We start from the raw sequence: 22,149 nt of genomic DNA, 5'->3' as shown, positions 1-22,149 counted from the left end.
AGTGTGACAGGCATCAGTCCAGATCACTATCCTTGGCTGCTTCCTTGAAGTCAGATCTGTCATGGAGGCCACTGTGGTGCCATATCCCTTGACATACAGTCTGTAATACCCAGTGAGTCCTAAAAAGGCTCTCACCTCTGTCTGGATCTTGGTGGTCCCCCAGGCCAGAATGGTGTCTATCTTAGGTTGCGTGGGCACCACCTGGCCGCTTCTTACCTGTTGCCCTACGTCCACCACTGAACCCTACCCTATCTGGCACTTACTAGCCTTGATAGTGAGGCCTGCCTTCTGCAGAGCCTTCAACACTTCACAGAGGTGTTTCAAGTGTTCCTCCCAGCTGAACACAGCAATGTCATTCAGGTATGCAACACTGAAGTCCTCTAGTGCGGACAGTACTTGGTTGACCAGTCTCTGGAATGTGGCAGAGGTGTTTTTCAACCCAAAGGGTGTGACACAGAACTGGTAGTGCCCCTCTGGCGTTGAAAACGCAGACCTCTCTCTCACCCATTGGTCATGGCAATCGGCTAGTAGCCAGACGTTAGATCAAACATGCTAAGGTACCAGGCAGCTCCAAGCCAATCAATGAGCTCATCAGCTCTGGGTATGGAGTGCATGTCGGTTCTGGTAATGAAATTGAGCCCACGGTAGTCAACACAGACCCTGGTACCCCTGCTTTACCCTTCACACCCTCCCACCCCCAGGCCACCACAAAAACAAATACCCCCAAAGGTTCATGGAAAAGAAAATCCCCCTTTCCAAGAAGTCCCAACTGCCTCCTAAAACCCTGACTTTCACATTCCACCCCAGTACCTCACACCCAAAAAAAACAGCCCAGGCCCAAGAAAGCATCTGCCCTCCCTGTTCCCTTGCATACCCTGTAATATTACCATTTCCCCAAACTCCTGAAGCCCAGCCCATCTTCCCTCCATCTAGTCCTCCCACTGCAGTTGTCCCATCCTCCTCCATCGAAAGCCCCACTGCAGTTGTCCAACGCCCCCATCTGACCCTCCCATTGCAGTTGTCCAACCCCCTGCATCGGACCATCCCACTAAAGTCATCACATCCCCCCTCTTGATGTCATCCCTACCAAAATCCTACCCAGTCCTCCCCAGTCATGTCCCCTTGGTGCCTGGCCTGCTCCCTAAATGCCCCTCCCATGGGAGGTATCCCTTTGCAGGACTAGTGAAGGCAAGAGAAGATGGGCATGATGTTTGTGGCCCATGAAAGCAAGGAACATTTTTGGAATGGGCATTGCCCTTTTTTTTCATATTAAAATTCCCCTTATATTGCTTAAAAAAACATGTTCTAATTCTGTTTTAAGGTTAGTGTGTCCCCAAAATGTAGACTAATGTGTGTGCCTTTTATAGATTTGGTTGACTAGTTGCAATGACAACCTTGCCACAGGTGACATGCCACTGTAGGCAAACATCCTTTCAACACAATTACCCATATAATACATTTCCTGTTCCTATAGTGAGTGTGAGGTAGGTATTGTTAACAGTGTCTTGACCTTGTTGCCTTCCACGACTCCCCTTTCTAGAGATATTCCTGTTAGGCAGGGTGTCTGTGGTCTGTATTATCCAGAGCCTTGAAAACTGAATGTTAGCCATTACATCCTGATTTTGTTTGGGTACATCATGTGAATGGTGTGTTTGTCCAGGACATATCTTAGTTAGTTACAGTGTTTTGCTGTCCTCACAGAGACACAATTGTTGTATGTGTTAATTGTGTGTATGCACAGCTTATGGTACATGAATGGTTGTCATACAATTAGAATGCTTGTGATAACATGCTGTGATTGTAATGCTGTACTGTATATAGTGCTGTAATGTACATATCAATCTGCCCTTATGCCACAGTTACAGTGTGAGAGTCTGGCCGTTTCCCTAATATGTGAATTGGACAATGGCCACATCATGCATATGTGATGTTCCATTGGATTCTGTATTGGGGCACATATAGCAGCAGCATAGGGGCAGTATGACTTTGGCTTATGTATCCCAAGATTATGTTAGTTGCAATATGTTGTCCAAGCTTTTCAATGAGCATTTGTGAGATAATTGAAGTTGAGTTGGCCATAGAGCATGCGTGACAAAGCTAACTGTGACCAAGACAGAATGTGTAGTACTTCTGGGTTGTGGTTTTGTGGTTTATTCTACATGTGTTTTGCATTGTGACAAGCTTTATGTCATTTCTTGATGACACCTATTGTGTATATTAGTTTGACAAGGGTGTATTTGTGTGGAGTCATATGGATGTGCATCATGATTATGTGCCTACCTTTTCCACACAAATGAGCAACTTGCTAGTGCATTTCACATATAGACACTAGTTCTCAATGTTGTTTCAGGCATACGATGGTTCTGAGATAGGATATGACACACCTAATACTGTAACTAAGATGGCAACCAGTTTGTATTAGCCGAAGACTGTGATAGTCATATCAGTTAAGTGACACACATGTTACCTAGATCCATAGGGATTACGAGGCACGATACTGCCAGGAGTGGATTGTGCGTGTTGTTTCCAAGATATGTCCTCTACTTGTTCAGGGAAACTGGTGGGTGCTGCATGGTGTAAGTGTGTCATCTATGTTTCACAGAATTATCCTATGTATATACATTTCAAAGGGTATGTATGTACATCAAATTGCCCTGTGGGGAAAGCTAGGTTATGTCAACTCCTGTGAATACATTATGAGTGTACAACATTTGTCTGTGCTTAGTCATCAAATGCCCCTTCTAGCCCCGTCATGTGACACAGATGGTATACCTTTTCTGGATGACAATGCAAATCAACAATATTATTCTTGGCTCAGTTCATGCAAGCAGACTGACCTCAGTCATTAATAACAGGAGTGGTGTAGAATGGATTTAGTACAGGGTGGATGCTGTGTGCCAGCCCGGGCTGATGCTGCCCGTGGATACAGAGCCCGGCAACAGAGCACTGACTTTAGTGGGCAGTCAGTGTTATGAGCTACATTTGGACAGACACCTCCCTTGACTTTTTTAGCCATTGTGCATCAGGGTGATGCACAATGAACGCGCAACATCCCTCACCAGGGTTCCTTAGGAATGGGCTGAGATGTCAATCTGCTTGGCACAAACAGCCTTTCAGTTTACAGACTTAAATGAGAATGTTTAATCTGAGTTTCTTGTCCTGCCAGACTTGACTTGCTCTAACCCCTCTCTCGGCGTACAAATTGCATTGTCATCATTACAGCATATAGCCACATCACTTGAGGGTGCTATGGATGTGACAGGCACCTGCCTCTGCCTGGATGAAGATCGTGGAATCCTATGGTACGCCCACACAACTGAAGTTTGGCAGCCATAATGGCATCATAGCACAATGGGCACTGCTCAACAGGGATGGGGCCAGAGGGGGAAGAGTGGAGAGTTGATGGGAGATTGGTTTTTTCCTACTTTTCCACAAAAAAATAATTTGTTTGCACATGTAGGACTATATAAATGTATCCACAAATCATTTGTAGTTGAACATATGATAGGTGTGTATATAGTCATTTGTGTATTGAAAACAATGGAGGGCTTTTGAGATATACTTGATGCTGGCCAGGATCACACAGAGATGAACTTAGAGTGTTGTTAGCCCTTTCGCTGCTAGGCCTTTTGCCCCTCTGTGCTAAGCCTTTTTTGTCTATTTGGAGTAGTTATCGCTTAGGCCCCTGTAACTTTTTGTCCACATAAGGTATTCATGTCAAATCTCCGTCCTTTTCTTCCAACCAACACCCTGTAGATTCTAAAAGTATGCTGGAGGGGACCCAGAAATTAGCCAAAATACATCTACATTTCTTTGGAACAAATGGGAGAAAAGTGCTGCAGAAGAAACGGTCTGTTTTTGTCCATGCAAATGACATCAATAAAGGTTTTGTGGTGCTGAAATCACCATCTTCTCAGCTTTCAGGGACAGGCAGACGTTTGTCAGAAAAACAACATTTTCTACACAGTTTTGACAATTTACTGGGACATAGCCTATTTTTGCTATTTTTTGTGCTTTGAACGTCCTCCCAGTTAGAGGTAGAATTGGGTGTGAAGCAGTAATAGAACTCGGCGAGCTATACATTTCTGCAAAATTGACATGGGGTCATTTATGCAGATCCTTCCAGGTTTTTCTATATAGAAACTAACAGTGAAAAATAAAAAATAAAAAAATTGAGTTGAAAAAAACAGCCATTTGTGCCAACATTTTCATCTGTAAGTTCTCTTAAGTATGACAGATTTTTAAAAGCAATATACCCTTACATTCACTGGACCCTTTTGGTTGTGTGGATATATAGATCTTATAGGTTCACCAAGAATAGAGGTCCCAAGAGCTAATAATTGAGCCATGTCTTGCAATGCTTTTTCATTGTGTACCAGGTATATAGCAATTCATGTGGTAAAATATAAAGAGTGAAAAATAGGTACCAGGAAACATATATATTTCTGAAACGGGAACACTATAAAATTTAGAAGCAGTGGGTATTTGCACATCTCCAAAATTGTGGGCAGCCATACAAGCATGTGAATTGGAGGTCATTTTTCAAAATGGCTTATTTTTTTTAGAAATTGTCATACATTTGGAACTCAGAAATGAAAAGAAGTCAATTAGTAATAACACCTCTTCTACTATTCTGTGTTCCCCCAAGTCTCTCGATAAAAAAGCTACCTGACTTGTGTGGGTAGGCCTACTGCCCATGACAGGAAACAGCCCAAAATACATGGTGGACACATCACATTCTTCCAGTGAAAACCAAACCCTTTTTTGCAATCTGCCTAGCTGTGGATATTGAACAAAAGCTCAGCCTGAACCTAGGGAAACCAAGCTAACCTATAAATTTTGTAAAACTATACTCTCAGGGGAATCTAGAATAGAGTGACTTGACTTGCTCTCACCAGGTTCTGTTAACCATAATCCCTTGCAATCCTCAAACTTTGTAAAAAAAACACATTTTCCTCACATTTATGTGATGGAAAGGTCTGGAATATGTATGGATCCACAAACGTCCACTCACCCAGAATTCCTCAAAGTGTCCCAATAAAAATGGTACCTCACATGTGTCGGTGGGCCATATGCCTGTGGCTGGGAAAGGCCCAAAATGTATTGTGGTGGCATCACCAATCACAAAAGACCTAGTTTTGCAAGGGGGGGTCACCTGTGTTTTTTGTCCCAGGCTCGGCGTCCATCTATGGAAACATACCAAACCCAGAAATGTATGAAAACTAGACACCCAGTAGAGTCCAGGGAGGTATGGATCCCCCGACATTGTCCTACCCAGTTCTTCTGCACCCCTCAAATGTAGCTGAAAAAATAAAAAATTTCACACGTTTCTGTGTGGGAAAGTTGAGGGATTCCAAAATTTCCAAGTTTCCCACCTCCCAGCATTCCCCTAAGTCTCCCAATAAAAATGGTAACTCACTTGTGTGGCGTGGGCCGAGTACCTGCGGCAGGGAAGGGCTCAGAATGTTAAGTTAATCTATATAAATAAAAATGTAACTGTTCGTTTGTTCAAAATCTCAAATCTCCGAAAGTTCTTCACCGATTGCTTGAAAATTTTGGCACAACCTTGCATTCAAACACACAAGTGTTTTTATATACACAACGTTGGATTCAAATATGCGCGTGTCGAATGCACGCGTGTTTATAATCGAAAGCACCAACAGTCACATAAAAATGGCAATGTGCGTTTAATAAAAATCTTAAATCTATGAAAGTTCTTCACCGATTGATTTGAAATTTTGACACAACTTTGAATTGGAATAAGCACGTGTTTATATATACACAACGTTGGATTAGAATAACCGCGTGTCAAATACGCGCATGTTTTTAATCTAAAGGACGAACAGACCCTATCAATTGGGCTGCTGCGCAACAACTACAACAGACGCATAGAGACAATAGTCTACTTATATTAGGATGGACAGTTGTTGTCAGGATGGCAGAACGGGAAGTGGGTGGAGGGAGGGGGGAGGAGTTGATTTACTTGGCAACATTAAGAAAGGACGCATGGAGACAATAGTCTACATATAATAGGATGGGCAGTTGGTGTCAGGATGGCGGACCGTGAAGTGGGTGGCGGGAGGGGGGAGGAGTTGGATCATTTTGCAACATTAGCGTGTTTTTATATATACACAGAACCTTGGTTTTGAATACTAGCGTGTCCAATGCGCGCGTGTTTTAATCGACAGACCCTATCGATTTGGTTGCTAAGCAACAAATACAAGGGACGTATATAGACAATAGTCTACATATATTAGTATGGACAGTTGGTGTCAGGATGGCAGACCGGGAAGTGGGTGGAGGGAGGGGGGAGGAGTTGGTTCACTTTGCAACCCAAACAGACCCTATCGATTTGGTTGCTGCGCAACAAATACAAGGGATGCATATAGGCAATAGTCTACATATATTAGGATGGACAGTTGGTGTCAGGATGGCATACCGGGAAGTGGGTGGAGGGAGGAGGAAGGAGTTGGTTCACTTTGCAACATTAGCGTGTTTTTATATGTACAGAACGTTGGATTCGAATGTGCACATGTCCAATACGCGCGTGTCTTTAATCGAAAGGACGAACAGACCCTATAGATTTAGTTGCTGGGCAACAAATACAAGGGACGCATATAGACAATAGTCTACATATATTAAGATGGACAGTTGGTGTCAGGATGGCAGACCCGGAAGTGGGTGGAGGGAGAGGGGAGGAGTTGGTTCACTTTGCAACCCAATCAGACCCTATCGATTTGGTTGCTGCGCAATAGATACAAGGGACGCATATAGATAATAGTCTACATATATTAGGATGGACAAAAACATATTGTATACCCACAAGCATTGTGAAATTAAACATATTAGAAACGTGCATTACTCTTTTCTTTCTCTTCCATTTAACCAGACAGAGCCACAGCAACGCGTGGCCGGGTACAGCTAGTAAATAAATAAATAAAATGAATTACAGTGCACACGCTGCAACGCAAATGGCGTATACACCCTCCAAAACCAATTAGTTTAAAAATGTAAAAAAAATATATATAAAGAAAATATTATGAAATGGCCAAATCTATATTTGTTAAACTAATTTGTGTATACTTCTCACCTCTTTCCCCATATAAAACTAGCTCCTGCCACTGAAATAACAAAAATTAGACTAATAAAAACATCGGAAGAAATACCCCTACCAAAACAATATTCTGCTCTAATATATTTAAACACCGTAATTAAAAATTATGAAAAATATAATGTTTATAATAATACAACGATATAGAAATATTATATGAAGTACACATATATACACAAATGTGTTTAACAGTGATAATAAATACAGCACTTAAAAACAATGTTCATACCTTTGATATTCTAGTCAATATTTTGGATATCGCAATATAAAGGAAACAATATAATGGTAAGACAATGTTTGCAACTTGATATTCTGTTAAAACGCCTCCAATTATTCCACACGCAGACATAGTTTAAATATTTTCCGGCAGTGGAATTGTGTTGTACAGTACAGTACACATGCATGTTGGAAAAGTTAAGAGAAATTAAAATGTTTCTCCTTTTTTAATACCTCTCTCGATTAGGTATTGCATGTTTGGTAAGTATTGGATAGTGTAGGGGTAAAAATTAATATTCTAACTCCAGGGGGGTGTAACAGTAGGGAAACTAACAGTGAAAAATAAAAAATTAAAAAATTGAGTTGAAAAAAACAGCCATTTGTGCCAACATTTTCATCTGTAAGTTCTCTTAAGTATGACAGATTTTTAAAAGCAATATACCCTTACATTCACTGGACCCTTTTGGTTGTGTGGATATATAGATCTTATAGGTTCACCAAGAATAGAGGTCCCAAGAGCTAATAATTGAGCCATGTCTTGCAATGCTTTTTCATTGTGTACCAGGTATATAGCAATTCATGTGGTAAAATATAAAGAGTGAAAAATAGGTACCAGGAAACATATATATTTCTGAAACGGGAACACTATAAAATTTAGAAGCAGTGGGTATTTGCACATCTCCAAAATTGTGGGCTGCCGTACAAGCATGTGAATTGGAGGTCACTTTTCAAAATGGCTTATTTTTTTTAGAAATTGTCATACATTTGGAACTCAGAAATGAAAAGAAGTCAATTAGTAATAACACCTCTTCTACTATTCTGTGTTCCCCCAAGTCTCTCGATAAAAAAGCTACATGACTTGTGTGGGTAGGCCTACTGCCCATGGCAGGAAACAGCCCAAAATACATGGTGGACACATCACATTCTTCCAGTGAAAACCAAACCCTTTTTTGCAATCTGCCTAGCTGTGGATATTGAACAAAAGCTCAGCCTGAACCTAGGGAAACCAAGCTAACCTATACATTTTGTAAAACTATACTCTCAGGGGAATCTAGAATAGAGTGACTTGACTTGCTCTCACCAGGTTCTGTTAACCATAATCCCTTGCAATCCTCAAACTTTGTAAAAAAAACACATTTTCCTCACATTTATGTGATGGAAAGGTCTGGAATATGTATGGATCCACAAACGTCCACTCACCCAGAATTCCTCAAAGTGTCCCAATAAAAATGGTACCTCACATGTGTCGGTGGGCCATATGCCTGTGGCTGGGAAAGGACCAAAATGTATTGTGGTGACATCACCAATCACAAAAGACCTAGTTTTGCAAGGGGGGGTCACCTGTGTTTTTTGTCCCAGGCTCGGCGTCCATCTATGGAAACATACCAAACCCAGAAATGTATGAAAACTAGACACCCAGGAGAGTCCAGGGAGGTATGGCTTGCATGGATCCCCCGACATTGTCCTACCCAGTTCTTCTGCACCCCTCAAATGTAGCTGAAAAAATAAAAAATGTCACACGTTTCTGTGTGGGAAAGTTGAGGGATTCCAAAATTTCCAAGTTTCCCACCTCCCAGCATTCCCCTAAGTCTCCCAATAAAAATGGTAACTCACTTGTGTGGCGTGGGCCGAGTACCTGCGGCAGGGAAGGGCTCAGAATGTTAAGTTAATCTATATAAATAAAAATGTAACTGTTCGTTTGTTCAAAATCTCAAATCTCCGAAAGTTCTTCACCGATTGCTTGAAAATTTTGGCACAACCTTGCATTCAAACACACAAGTGTTTTTATATAAACAACATTGGATTCAAATTTGCGCGTGTCGAATGCACGCGTGTTTATAATCGAAAGCACAAACAGTCACATAAAAATGGCAATGTGCGTTTAATAAAAATCTTAAATCTATGAAAGTTCTTCACCGATTGATTTGAAATTTTGACACAACTTTGAATTGGAATAAGCACGTGTTTATATATACACAACGTTGGATTAGAATAACCGCGTGTCAAATACGCGCATGTTTTTAATCTAAAGGACGAACAGACCCTATCGATTGGGCTGCTGCGCAACAACTACAACAGACGCATAGAGACAATAGTCTACTTATATTAGGATGGACAGTTGTTGTCAGGATGGCAGAACGGGAAGTGGGTGGAGGGAGGGGGGAGGAGTTGATTTACTTGGCAACATTAAGAAAGGACGCATGGAGACAATAGTCTACATATAATAGGATGGGCAGTTGGTGTCAGGATGGCGGACCGTGAAGTGGGTGGCGGGAGGGGGGAGGAGTTGGATCATTTTGCAACATTAGCGTGTTTTTATATATACACAGAACCTTGGTTTTGAATACTAGCGTGTCCAATGCGCGCGTGTTTTAATCGACAGACCCTATCGATTTGGTTGCTAAGCAACAAATACAAGGGACGTATATAGACAATAGTCTACATATATTAGTATGGACAGTTGGTGTCAGGATGGCAGACCGGGAAGTGGGTGGAGGGAGGGGGGAGGAGTTGGTTCACTTTGCAACCCAAACAGACCCTATCGATTTGGTTGCTGCGCAACAAATACAAGGGATGCATATAGGCAATAGTCTACATATATTAGGATGGACAGTTGGTGTCAGGATGGCATACCGGGAAGTGGGTGGAGGGAGGAGGAAGGAGTTGGTTCACTTTGCAACATTAGCGTGTTTTTATATGTACAGAACGTTGGATTCGAATGTGCACATGTCCAATACGCGCGTGTCTTTAATCGAAAGGACGAACAGACCCTATAGATTTGGTTGCTGGGCAACAAATACAAGGGACGCATATAGACAATAGTCTACATATATTAAGATGGACAGTTGGTGTCAGGATGGCAGACCCGGAAGTGGGTGGAGGGAGAGGGGAGGAGTTGGTTCACTTTGCAACCCAATCAGACCCTATCGATTTGGTTGCTGTGCAATAGATACAAGGGACGCATATAGATAATAGTCTACATATATTAGGATGGACAAAAACATATTGTATACCCACAAGCATTGTGAAATTAAACATATTAGAAACGTGCATTACTCTTTTCTTTCTCTTCCATTTAACCAGACAGAGCCACAGCAACGCGTGGCCGGGTACAGCTAGTAAATAAATAAATAAAATGAATTACAGTGCACACGCTGCAACGCAAATGGCGTATACACCCTCCAAAACCAATTAGTTTAAAAATGTAAAAAAAATATATATAACGAAAATATTATGAAATGGCCAAATCTATATTTGTTAAACTCATTTGTGTATACTTCTCACCTCTTTCCCCATATAAAACTAGCTCCTGCCACTGAAATAACAAAAATTAGACTAATAAAAACATCAGAAGAAATACCCCTACCAAAACAATATTCTGCTCTAATATATTTAAACACCGTAATTAAAAATTATGAAAAATATAATGTTTATAATAATACAACGATATAGAAATATTATATGAAGTACACATATATACACAAATGTGTTTAACAGTGATAATAAATACAGCACTTAAAAACAATGTTCATACCTTTGATATTCTAGTCAATATTTTGGATATCGCAATATAAAGGAAACAATATAATGGTAAGACAATGTTTGCAACTTGATATTCTGTTAAAACGCCTCCAATTATTCCACACGCAGACATAGTTTAAATATTTTCCGGCAGTGGAATTGTGTTGTACAGTACAGTACACATGCATGTTGGAAAAGTTAAGAGAAATTAAAATGTTTCTCCTTTTTTAATACCTCTCTCGATTAGGTATTAATGTTTGGTGCAAATCTCTGTCTACAAATGTTAGTAGATAGTGCTTGGCATCTAAAACCAATGTTTACCGTCTTTAAACAATGGAGTGCTTGAGCTACTTCAAGTTACTTTAAGGGTAGTTTCCAGTGCAAATAAAGTTGAAAGTAATTCTCGAATCAACATTTATTACGCAAACCAATGAACTCCGTAAAAGCTTAGATTTTACATGGATTAATGTCGAGTGTTATTGCCGAAGGATGTTCTTGGATAGAGAACTGTTGAATCCCCAATGGTGGATTCTCTTTCAGTGGATAATTCCCTGGCTGACATACCCCCAATTATTCTCAATATTGTAGAGTAATTCCACTAGCAGTTTACATACCAGTTGAAGATCATCCTATAGAAGATTTATATCCTTAAATCAGATCTTTGCTAGAATAGAGACTCATATTTGTATAACTATGCTAATGTGTTTAAATCCCACACAAATTGTGTTAATATGGTTATCTCTCTTCCTAGCTCCTCCATTATGTTAAGAATGTGAGATTTCAAAGCAAAGTTGGGGCAGAGATATTTTTCAATAACAATGGTGAAGTTGGTGCTCAGTATGATATTGTAAACTGGCAACTGGATCCTGATGGCAACCTCAGACAAGTGACAGTTGGCATATACGACTACGGTGCTCCTGGAGGACAGACTCTCAAAATTAACACAAGTGCCATTCTGTGGTCCTCAGGGATCTCTCAGGTATGCCTATATGACTATCCATATTACATTTGCTCCAACTGATTGTTTTCACCGCATTTAATTTCTGGCAGTGGTTGTGAAGTATGTATTACAGAGAAATGAACGTAATTTATTTTAGCAAAAAGCAGGCAAGCTTTCATGGTTGAGAGAAAGTAGTCATTTCTTTAAGGAATGCACAATCAAAAGAAGCAGGAAACGATGGCACAATACATTTATATTACGCTATCATTGATTATTTGGAAAAGTAGAATCAAAGAATTCTTGGTTTCTTAACTGGCTTAGTTTTGCAAGTCATCCTTATAAACTTCACTGAAATCAGACTTTTGTACGAGTTTTTTAAAGATGTGGGTATTTATTTCCCCGATGCCATGCTTAAGCTACTACCATGGTACTTGCTATTCTGTAGAATCAATCAATCAGCAATAATATAGTGTTGCTAATCACCCTCTAGGTTACCCAGAAGCTTGCAGGTCCCAGAAACTCTTTTAAAAAACCAGCTCTTGAATGCCTTTGAGAATTTCATAAGTGCACAGATTTACAATTGACATAATTTGTTCTGAGCATGGCAATGAAGACATTTGTAATCATACATTAAAACGGATGTATGACGTTACGACGCACACTTTTACAACACATACCTTTACAACGCATTTTTTACAACGCAACATCCATTACAACGCATTCCCTTACAACGCATGCCATTACAACGAAATCTTAAAAACTACATTTACAACGCATTCCATTACAACGCATAATACCTTTACAACGCATACCATTACAACGCATAACATTACATTGCATATTTGGTAAGTATTGGATAGTGTAGGGGTAAAAATTACTATTCTAACTCCAGGGGGGTGTAACAGTAGGGTAAGTGTTGGATAGTGTAGGTGTAAAAATTACTATTCTAACTCCAGGGGGTGCAACAGTAGAGTAAGTGTTGGATAGTGTAGGGGTAAAAATTACTATTCTAACCCCAGGGGAGTGCAACATTAGGGTAAGTGTTGGATAGTGTAGGGGTAAAAATGACGATTCTAACTCCAGGCGGTGCAACAGTAGGGTAAGTGTTGGATAGTGTAGGGGTAAAAATTACTATTCTAACTCCAGGGGGTGCAACACTAGGGTAAGCGTTGGATGGTAATGTTGTGCGTTGTAATGATATGCGTTGTAATGACTGCGTTGTAATGACATGCGCTGTAGTGGTGTGCGTTGTAGTGCCATGCGTTGTAATGGTTGCGTTGTAATGGCATGTGTTGTAATGGATGTTGTGTTGTAAAAGTTTCGCTGTAATGGTAGTGCCTTGTAAAAGTTGCGTTGTAAAGGTTGTTTCTCCATTAAAACAACCATAGTTAAATTGAAAATTAAATTCAGTTGTAGCAAGAGGAATTTTTGGAGTTAAAATCTTTAAATGAAATGCAAATGTATTTCGGCACTTTTATTCTTTTAAAAAAAGTGAAGCTATTCACAAACTGATTTCTGTAATATATGTATTAGTACTACAGTAATAATACTCACCTGATACAAAATTCCAGTCACTAATCTACAGGTGGTGATCTTTGTTTCCTTCTATGATATCTTTCCTATGCAGAAAGCTCCACAGGTATAAGTCTTTTTTTTTAAATAAATGTATGAGATACCAAGAATGGTTGGATAACAAGAACATGTGAAACGAATATTATCAAAACTCCAGCAACATTGTTTCACTTCTAAGCAAGAAAATATCAATTTAAGGAGGATAGTATTAGTAACAAGGATTTTTTTAATGTATGCACTCATTCTATTGACCCAATGTCATGTTATGTTATCTTATGTTATGTTATGTTAAGTTAGACAATCTACCGAAAAATGGGCCTCCCAGCGCTGAAGGCAGGGAAGGTTGGTCAAGGTTTTAACCAAACTTGAATGGCTTTTACCTACAAATGCTAAAGAGATTCAAAGGTTTATTGGATTTGCAGTTTTTTGTGAATAATTTATTAGTGATTTTGCAATGATAAACCTGGACATCACCCATGACTTTAGGAAGGAAAATATGAAAAGAGTTTTTTTTGGGATGCTCAAGTTGAAAAGGCCTTTAATATAATTAAAAGAATGCTGATTTCAAGTCCAATGTAATGCCCTCAAGACAGCAATAATGCATTCATTGTAGAGGCTGATGCCATTGCTTGATATAGCATTGGCTAGCTATTAGGGTGAGAAAGCACACCCTGAATGAAGAGGCATGGGACCAACTGATGTACACCTGTAATATGGAAGACACTAAAGAATTCTGTAAGATATTTAAGGAGAGACAACTGTCCCCAGGTACCCCTTTGGACATAGGTACACATTTATCCCCAGAGCAGTGGTTAACCCACTTTACAACAATTTAGTCAATGGGAGCAAGGGAGCCATTGGATAGTATTGAGGAAACACCAAGGTTCTTATGAGATATTAAATTTGAGCTGGATGAAGTCAACTCCGTCATTCGAGTTAACACTTCCAATGAGGTCAGGGGCCCTGACGAGATCCTTCTAGACTTATATAAGTTGAATATTCCTTTTTTGGGCCCCACTAATTATGAATGCTGTATAAGGAATCCCCAAGGCATAGAAAGTTGCTACAATTGTACCTGTATTTAAAAAACTAAATAGTCAGGACCCAAGCTGTTGCAGGCCTATCTCCCTGTTAAACTCAATTGATAAAGTGGCAGGCAGAATTATTCTGAACCGAATTGATGAGTGGGACCAGCTTAATAATATTTTTAGGACAGGCCATTATGGGTTCGGGGAAGGTATGCGTACATTGGAGCAATGCCTGAAACTCAACCTGATGATACGGAAATATGATGTGGCATTCATGGACCTGACTAGCACCTTTGAACGAGTTAGTCATTCAAAGACTTGAGTTTTATTGCTAAATCTAGGAATGCGCCAAGCCCTGTTGAATTTACTACGAGCTCTACGCACAGATATTGCTGCCTTTGTTATGTACAGACAGGAGAGTGAATGTACAGAAGGTCTAAGACTTTCCCAAGGGGTCAGGCAGCTTTGGGTCTTTTTTTATTTTTGTTATATATTTACGTTCTGAATAATTTTTTGTCACTAAATGGAAGACATGCCAAAGGTCCTGACTCTGCTATATACTGAGGACGTGGTTCTGCTATCTCGTACCTCAAATGGTCTTACAGGCTTGGTGGACCTGTTTCTCAAATGTGTAGACAATACTGACCTTGATTCCAAGACTGCAAAAACCCATTATATGTTCTGTGGGAGGTAGTCCTCCAAAATGAGGCCTTTAACCATCAATGGGAAGGTTATCTCAAAGGTCAGTGTTTTTCCATGTTTGGCTGTAAAATTTGACCAACAAAGTAATTGGATTCCTCGTTTGGCCGTTAGAAGTCAGTGCTTCAATCGAGCATGTGGTGCCCTTTTAAAGTTTTTGTTACTAATTGGTAACAAGCCATATTTGCTCCAGATCCACAGAATAAATTGTTTGCTGGTTCTCACTTATCATGCCTCCATATGGGGCTATCACAATTGGGTGAGAATACAGCAAGAGGAGAATCGATTGTGCAGGAAATTGCTTGGAGTGGGTCTAGCTAGCCCGAGTTTTTTTCTTCAAGATGAACTGTGATAGGGTTATGCTGAAGAATATGCAAAATTAGCCCAACTGCTTCTATGGGTATATGTTTGAAGTTGAGAACACACAATCTTTAATAGAGAAGTGATCCAGGACTGTCTGAAGTGCCACCATGGGCATCAAATCCCGTAGCTGTCTTACATCAAAAATTCAGCTTCTCAGTTGGGATTGCCTGAATTTTACCAAGCCCCCCAGCTTATCACCAGAAGCGATGGGAAGAAGATTAAGGAGCTGTTTGTTAAAACAGGCAATCGAGAGCAGGGAATCAGTGCTTTGGAAAAGCAGATCATGAGAGCCTTTAAGATCATCCAGACTAGAGAGGGCCTTGAGCCCTACCTAGCTCAAGTCAGAAATCTTTGAGAGAGATCTCTGCTCCCTGAATTGTTGTTTGGTACGAGTTGATACAGGCTACGTTTTCCCCCGGACCATATGATCCCCACTCCATACTGAATTGCCCTTGTAATAATAGATCACCACACACCTTGGAACACTTAATTTTATTCTGTAAAATGTATGGATTCCCCCAAAGAAGGTACTTGTTGCCTATTTTAAGTTCAAGGAGCTTTTATCAATATAGATCATACTTTCTCCCTTTTCAGATGCTTGCAGATCCTGCTGTTATAATTTCTGTTGGGTGTTACTTGAAAAGTGCCCTGTCTTTGAATTTTGCATTGAATACATGATCCATGTATTAGGTTTTATTATGTAAATGTTAGTCCCATGGATCAGACTTACAATGTGCCTTAATATGATCTAATACTGTTTTACCCAGTTTTAATGGTTTATGTAATAACTTTGACCTTATCCTTTTTTTTGCTGTGATATATGAGTTTTAATGCCTATATTTTTTATCATGTACTTTTATGATTATTAATTAATATTAGGATAAAGATATTTTTTTCATATTTCAAAGCTAAAGAATTATACTTTTGTAGTGTTTTATTTCAATTACTCTGATAAAAGAATTATAATCCTTCAAGAGAGAGTCAGGACACGCCAAAAAGTTGTTGTTTCACACTGAGAAAATTCAGATACAAGGTATGCAGGGTAGTGATTTTTATTTTTGAGTGTTAATGACTCGCTTCAAGGATTCCGAGTCAGATCGCAAGAGAGGAGTAACAGCCAACACGTGTTTCGCCCCTTTACATGGAAATCCAGCCTGGGGCTTCCTCATGGCTGCACACATCAAGATGGAGAAATGACCCACAACAACAGCAAAAAACAAATCATACAAAGATAAGCAAAAACGTGCAGTGCGCGGGGGGTGCAGAATGGACCACAAACGCATATGTACAACATTTATAAAATGACTAGCTTACCCGTCGCGCGTTGCCTCGATCTCCGAAAGAAAGGAAATTCAAGGAAACTCGTTATGATAACATTCAATTTACATTGTGTTTTAATATGGAAAACATTTCAAAGTGTCGTTTTAATTCTATTTATTTATTCGAGTGCTTGTGGATACACGATTTTTTGTTTTTACGTCTGGTGCGTGCATCAGTATTCAAAAGATTATGAGGGCCCTGGGGGGCCGATATTTAAACAAATGTTATGCCAGAAACCTTTGCGGGAGTGTACTCAACAACTTCCCAAAGTTTCCTGGCGATCGGATAAATGGTGTTTTAATTCTATTTATTTATTCGAGTGCTTGTGGATACATGATTTGTTGTTTTTCCGTCTGGTGCGTACATCAGTATTCGAAAGATTCTGAGGGTCCTGGGGGGCCGATATTTTAAAAGATTTTATGCAAGAAACCTTCGCTGGAGTGTACTCAACAACTTCCCAAAGTTTCATGGCGATCGGATGAATGGTGTAGTAATGCATAAAGGACAAACAGACAGACAGACAGACAGACAGACATACATTCATTTTTATATATATAGATGTGGCATAAATATACATTTAAGAACGATCAATAAACAAATATGCAATTTGGTGTTAACAAAAGACAAAACAGAAATAAGGAGAAAAGGTTTTGGAGATATGTTTGCAGAAAAAGGGATTAGGATAGTCATGTGGGAGGGAAGGATAGTAGGAAAAAGACAACAAACTAAGAAAAAACCTAGAATGAGGAAAAGGAGAGGGTGGGGTTGGCAATAGTGGTACCAGGACAGTTCAAAGATATCGACAGACACGTATGTAAAGTCGCAATACGAGATTATGGCATGGTTGGACATTTGCTGCCATAATGAAAATGTGCATGTATTATATTTGTAGTATAGAGATAATCAGAGAGGTATGGTATGAAAATATGGCATTGATATACAATCATAACCATAAAGAGATATGCAAATAATTCATATATGTGTTGAAACAGTCAGAAGGTGCACACAAAATGTTAATTGAATGTTATGATAAAAGAAAAATGGTAGGGAAGAAAAGGCCAGTAAAGAGGGAGAGGAGGTCCATAAAGGAAACGAAAAAGGAGACCTCGAAAGAGCGGGGGATGGACGCCAACGGTCAGTGTTCAGAGCACAGAGTATATACACAAGAAAAAGTTTGTAAAGGACATAATTTGTTTCAAATAAAAGTCATTAGATAAGTCACATATTCAGACAGTTGATATGAACAATTGTTGGTATGTAGGTAGAGTTACATATATTCACATTGAAAGGTGAATTATCAGGTCCCATGTTCAAGTTCCAAGAACACGGTGGGGAGAAAACAAAGAGGTACTGGGGTTAATTCATGAATTGATGCTCAGAATAATAATCGAACAAAGGTGGACCTAGTAAGCTGTGAAAGCAGTCTAGGTCTATTGGTCCTGTGAACTTTGAGAGTTTGCAACCTTACGAAACTGAAGTTATGTGTGGTGCCCTGACCTGAGTGTTCTAAGGAAAAAAGAGGGTGCGTGTAATTAGTGTGGGTGGATTGCACGATATTATAAATGGGCCAGGCTAGGATAGGTCCCATTGGAAAAGTGTGCATGCGTTCTAATAATGCGCTTTTGGTCTAACGTGAAGCCTGGTAGCGTGCGGCACGTTCAAGCTTACCGCAAATTGCTTAGTACAGGACCGGTGGAATCTGCTCAATTTAAGTATTTCTGTTGGGGAAAAACCTGGGTAGAGGTCAGCATATGTTGCTGGCATCTGTAACAAGGTTGTGACACGTAGGACTCGGTTGTTACACCGGGTCCATAGCCATTTGCTCACATCAAAATGTCACAGCCATAATGCCCTCACTTCGGAAATCATCACAGTCGGTATCAGAATTGGACCACTCAGATCGTGGTCTTAAATACAGTGCTGACACTTTCTGTTTCCTGGTCAATAGTGACTGGTTTCAGTCTGGTTCCCGGAATATGGACGCCATATTTGAATGGGAAATGTGTGAAGCTACTATTGCGACTGGTTTCATGGAAAATCTATTACAATGATATGTATAAACGGGGCCCCCTGATGAAGTGACCTACTATCGCAAGTGAGTAGGAATTAAGATTCTAAGTCATTATGTACGGGTACAAGTTCACAGAGTTTGCGGGTTCTGAGGCTGTCCTTATGGTTATAGTAGTAATTGGTACTGGTGAACACCAAGACAGGTTGGTGACCTGATCTCCCTATAAGTACGATGAAGAAGAAACCTACTGCTAGGTCTCACAGAGGCTTCCGTGTCTTAAGGGCATATTATGGCCTATGTCCCAGTTGAACATGTACACCAGATATGGAGCACAAGGGGAGCATGATTTAATCTTCTCCCAACCACACGTGCATTTCTGCATCGTTTTTAAGTCCGAGTGTAACTGTATTGAACCTAAGGATGAGTTTGCTTTCTCTTCTTCTCAACTTCATTTTGCGGTCTCGTCCGCATTTGGCTGGGCGTATCACTTTCAGACCAAAGAAGAGGAAGTCTTTCTTGTGCAGATGTGTTAGATGAAAATGTTCTGTAAGTGGATGGCCAGTATTGTACTTATGTATATTTCTGTAATGTTCCTGTATGCGAATCCTAAGTGGCTGGATTGTACTTCCATTATATATGGTCGATTACAGGGGCAGAAAATCACATAGACTGCAAATTTGCTGTTGCAATCTATCCATTCCGTGATGGTGAATTTTTTTCCTTGTGGCATATCTAACCTTGTGGTTTCTTAAGCTGAGTTTGCATATACTGTAGTTGCGACATGTATGAAAACCTGGCGGCCTGCCCAGCCAGGTAGTGGTTTGTTTTCTCTTATCTTCGAATTCAGATCTACACAACATCCTTTTTTTAACTTTGGAGCTCTTTGGAAGGTCATTTCTGGTTAGTTCTTCAGATAGCCATTCAAACTCGGGGTATGTTGTAAAAGATGCCAGTGTCGTTTGAGTGTTTGTCTTATATGGTGATGGCCGTTATGGTAGTCAGTGATGAACCCGATCACAGCATTTTCCTCATGTTTGTTTTTGGGTTTAAGGGTGTTCATCCGCTCTATTTTGGAAACTGTGGTTAAGGTGTTAGTCAGTATGTTATGATCATATCCTCACTCTTCCAGTCTCAATATGGTATCCTTTCCTTTCTCCATGAATACCTGTTCCTCACTGCAGGTTCTACGAGTTCTTAGGAATCCCCCCTTCGGGATGTTCCTGACATTGTGTTTAGGGTGGCAGCTGTCTGCCCTAAGGATCGAATTAGCTGCTGTTTCTTTCCTGTGAAGTCTGGTGTGCAGAGTGTTTTCTTTGACATATAGTGTTAGGTCCAATAGGTTGATCTCCTTCTAGGAGAAATTGTAGGTGGATTGGATTCTCCAAGTATATATATCCAGAGATTCAAGAAATCATTGTAGCAGGGGTGTGTCTCCCTGCCAGATGTAGAGGATATCATCAATATACCGTCACCACAGTATAATGTGAGAAGTGAAGTCAGCAAAAAAAGGGTCCCACAGCCAAGATTTTTCAATGTAACTCACAAAGATGCATGCCTACGGCAGCGCACATTTGGCCCCCATGGCATTTCCATGTCTTGGCTTGTATATTTTTCCATTGAAGTTGAAAACATTGTTATCTAAGCAGAATTCTAGCATCTCTAGGATCATTTTATTGGTCTCTATGAAGTTGGCCGGTTGTGTCCAGAGTGATTGTTGTGCTGCCTTTTTTCCATCCTTGTGTTCAATTGATGTATAGAGACTCACAATGTTGATGCACACTAGTCCAAATTCTGGTTCCCATGTAATGTCCTGTAGTTGAAGAAGAATGTCTTTGGTATCTTGGATAAACAATGGAATCTCTTTCATACGCATCCTGTAGTTTTTCATCCACCTATTCTCCCAGTCTTGAGCATGGTGAATTGATGCCTGCTATGATGGGTCTACCTGGTGGCTGGTATGTGCCTTTGTGTATTGTCGGGAGGAGGTAGAATGTGGGCATCGTTGGGATTGCAATGTAGAGAAATGCTTTTTCGGCAAGGGATATTAGCTCTGATCCATACCTTTTCTCTTTCAGCTTGAGGATCTCAGGTGTGGGGTCTTGTGACAGGAGTTGGTAGCATTTTCCATCCGCAAGTTGACGATGTGCTTTGAGATTGTATTCATCAATGTGGAGTGCCACTGGATTACCTCCTTTATCTGCCTCATTCAGGATCAGATCTTGTCTTCATTGTGGTTTTTTATCACGGTTCTCTCATCCTTGGTAATATTTTGTGGTAGGTATTTAAGTTTCTTCTGGTATTTGGCATATTCCTGTTCGAGATCATGGGTGACTTCTAGTTGAAAGGCAAATCGACCTTATATAGGTCGATTGCATTCTGGTTGGATTCCATGAGGCTGTAGGACAGAAGGAAAGTCCCTTATTTAGGATACTTGTCTCCTGATCGGAGAATTTGATAGATGAAAGATTCTTAATCAGACTCCCCGTTGCTATATTTTTCTCTCTAGTTCTTTTTTCCTGGACCTGGTGGTCACCCCTGTTGATGGGGTGGGTGTTCGTCCGTATCGTGGAGAACCTCTAGTTGTTGAAGTATTTGGGACATTTGTTGTTTTGATACCCAGTCTGTAGCGCAGGACCTTCTAAAAAAATTCACCTTGCATTGTGAGGTGCCACCTTTCAAGTTGGGTGCTGGTGAATCTATCTCTGAGCTGGAAGGGCTCCAGAATGTTGGGCTGTTTGGTCTTCGTTTGTGTTGGGTGATAGTTTGACATCGTATAGTTTGGCAAACTTTTAATCCTTGACTGCTTGGAGAAATTCTGTTAGAGAATAATTGCATGATAAAAAGTTTGGGACTTGTGAATCTTTGAACTTAAAAATGGTCATGGAATAATAGTGGCAAACATAAACAAAAGCAAGCTGTATGTGTGGACCCTAAGGGTATGTCCTCCTACCATACATTTTAAAGATGTTTGATGTTCTTTCTTCCAGTATAAAGCATTATAAGCGATATATAGATATAGAAACATTTTCTGTATGTGGTTATGTGTTTCAGGTCCCCCCTTCAGTGTGCAGTCAAAGCTGCCTGCCTGGGTTCCGAAAAGCTGTGAGAGAAGGACAGCCAGTTTGTTGCTTTCTATGTGTCCCTTGTCCTCAGGGTGAGATCTCCAACCAGACAGGTACATTTATCTGCATTTTTGGTTCTTTACATTAATAAGTGACATACATTTTAGGTCCAGTGAACAAAGGTTTGCTTCTCAGCAGCACTAACAGGAAGACACAACACTTCAGGAAACCTTGCCATTAAGGCCTGCTTTTGTGATCCTGAATTATTTACTCCCTCCATTTCGAAGAAAGCTCTCATGTAAATC

General features: G+C 40.2%; 1 protein-coding gene across 1 annotated transcript in view; it reads left to right on the top strand.

Annotated features, from left to right (window-relative positions):
* The window catches only part of LOC144797937 (extracellular calcium-sensing receptor-like), a 154,511-nt gene that overhangs the window by 96,121 nt on the left and 36,241 nt on the right, over nt 1–22,149 (top strand). Inside the window, exons 4-6 of the mRNA XM_078668740.1 lie at nt 11,601–11,828; nt 17,841–17,849; nt 21,834–21,957. Coding sequence (XP_078524866.1) covers nt 11,601–11,828; nt 17,841–17,849; nt 21,834–21,957 — 361 coding nt within the window. The remainder of the gene's footprint in view (nt 1–11,600; nt 11,829–17,840; nt 17,850–21,833; nt 21,958–22,149) is intronic.

Source organism: Lissotriton helveticus, chromosome 12 (assembly GCF_964261635.1).
Source record: "Lissotriton helveticus chromosome 12, aLisHel1.1, whole genome shotgun sequence".
NCBI classification, from domain to species: Eukaryota; Metazoa; Chordata; class Amphibia; order Caudata; family Salamandridae; genus Lissotriton; species Lissotriton helveticus.
This window is presented reverse-complemented; position numbering and strand designations above follow the sequence as displayed.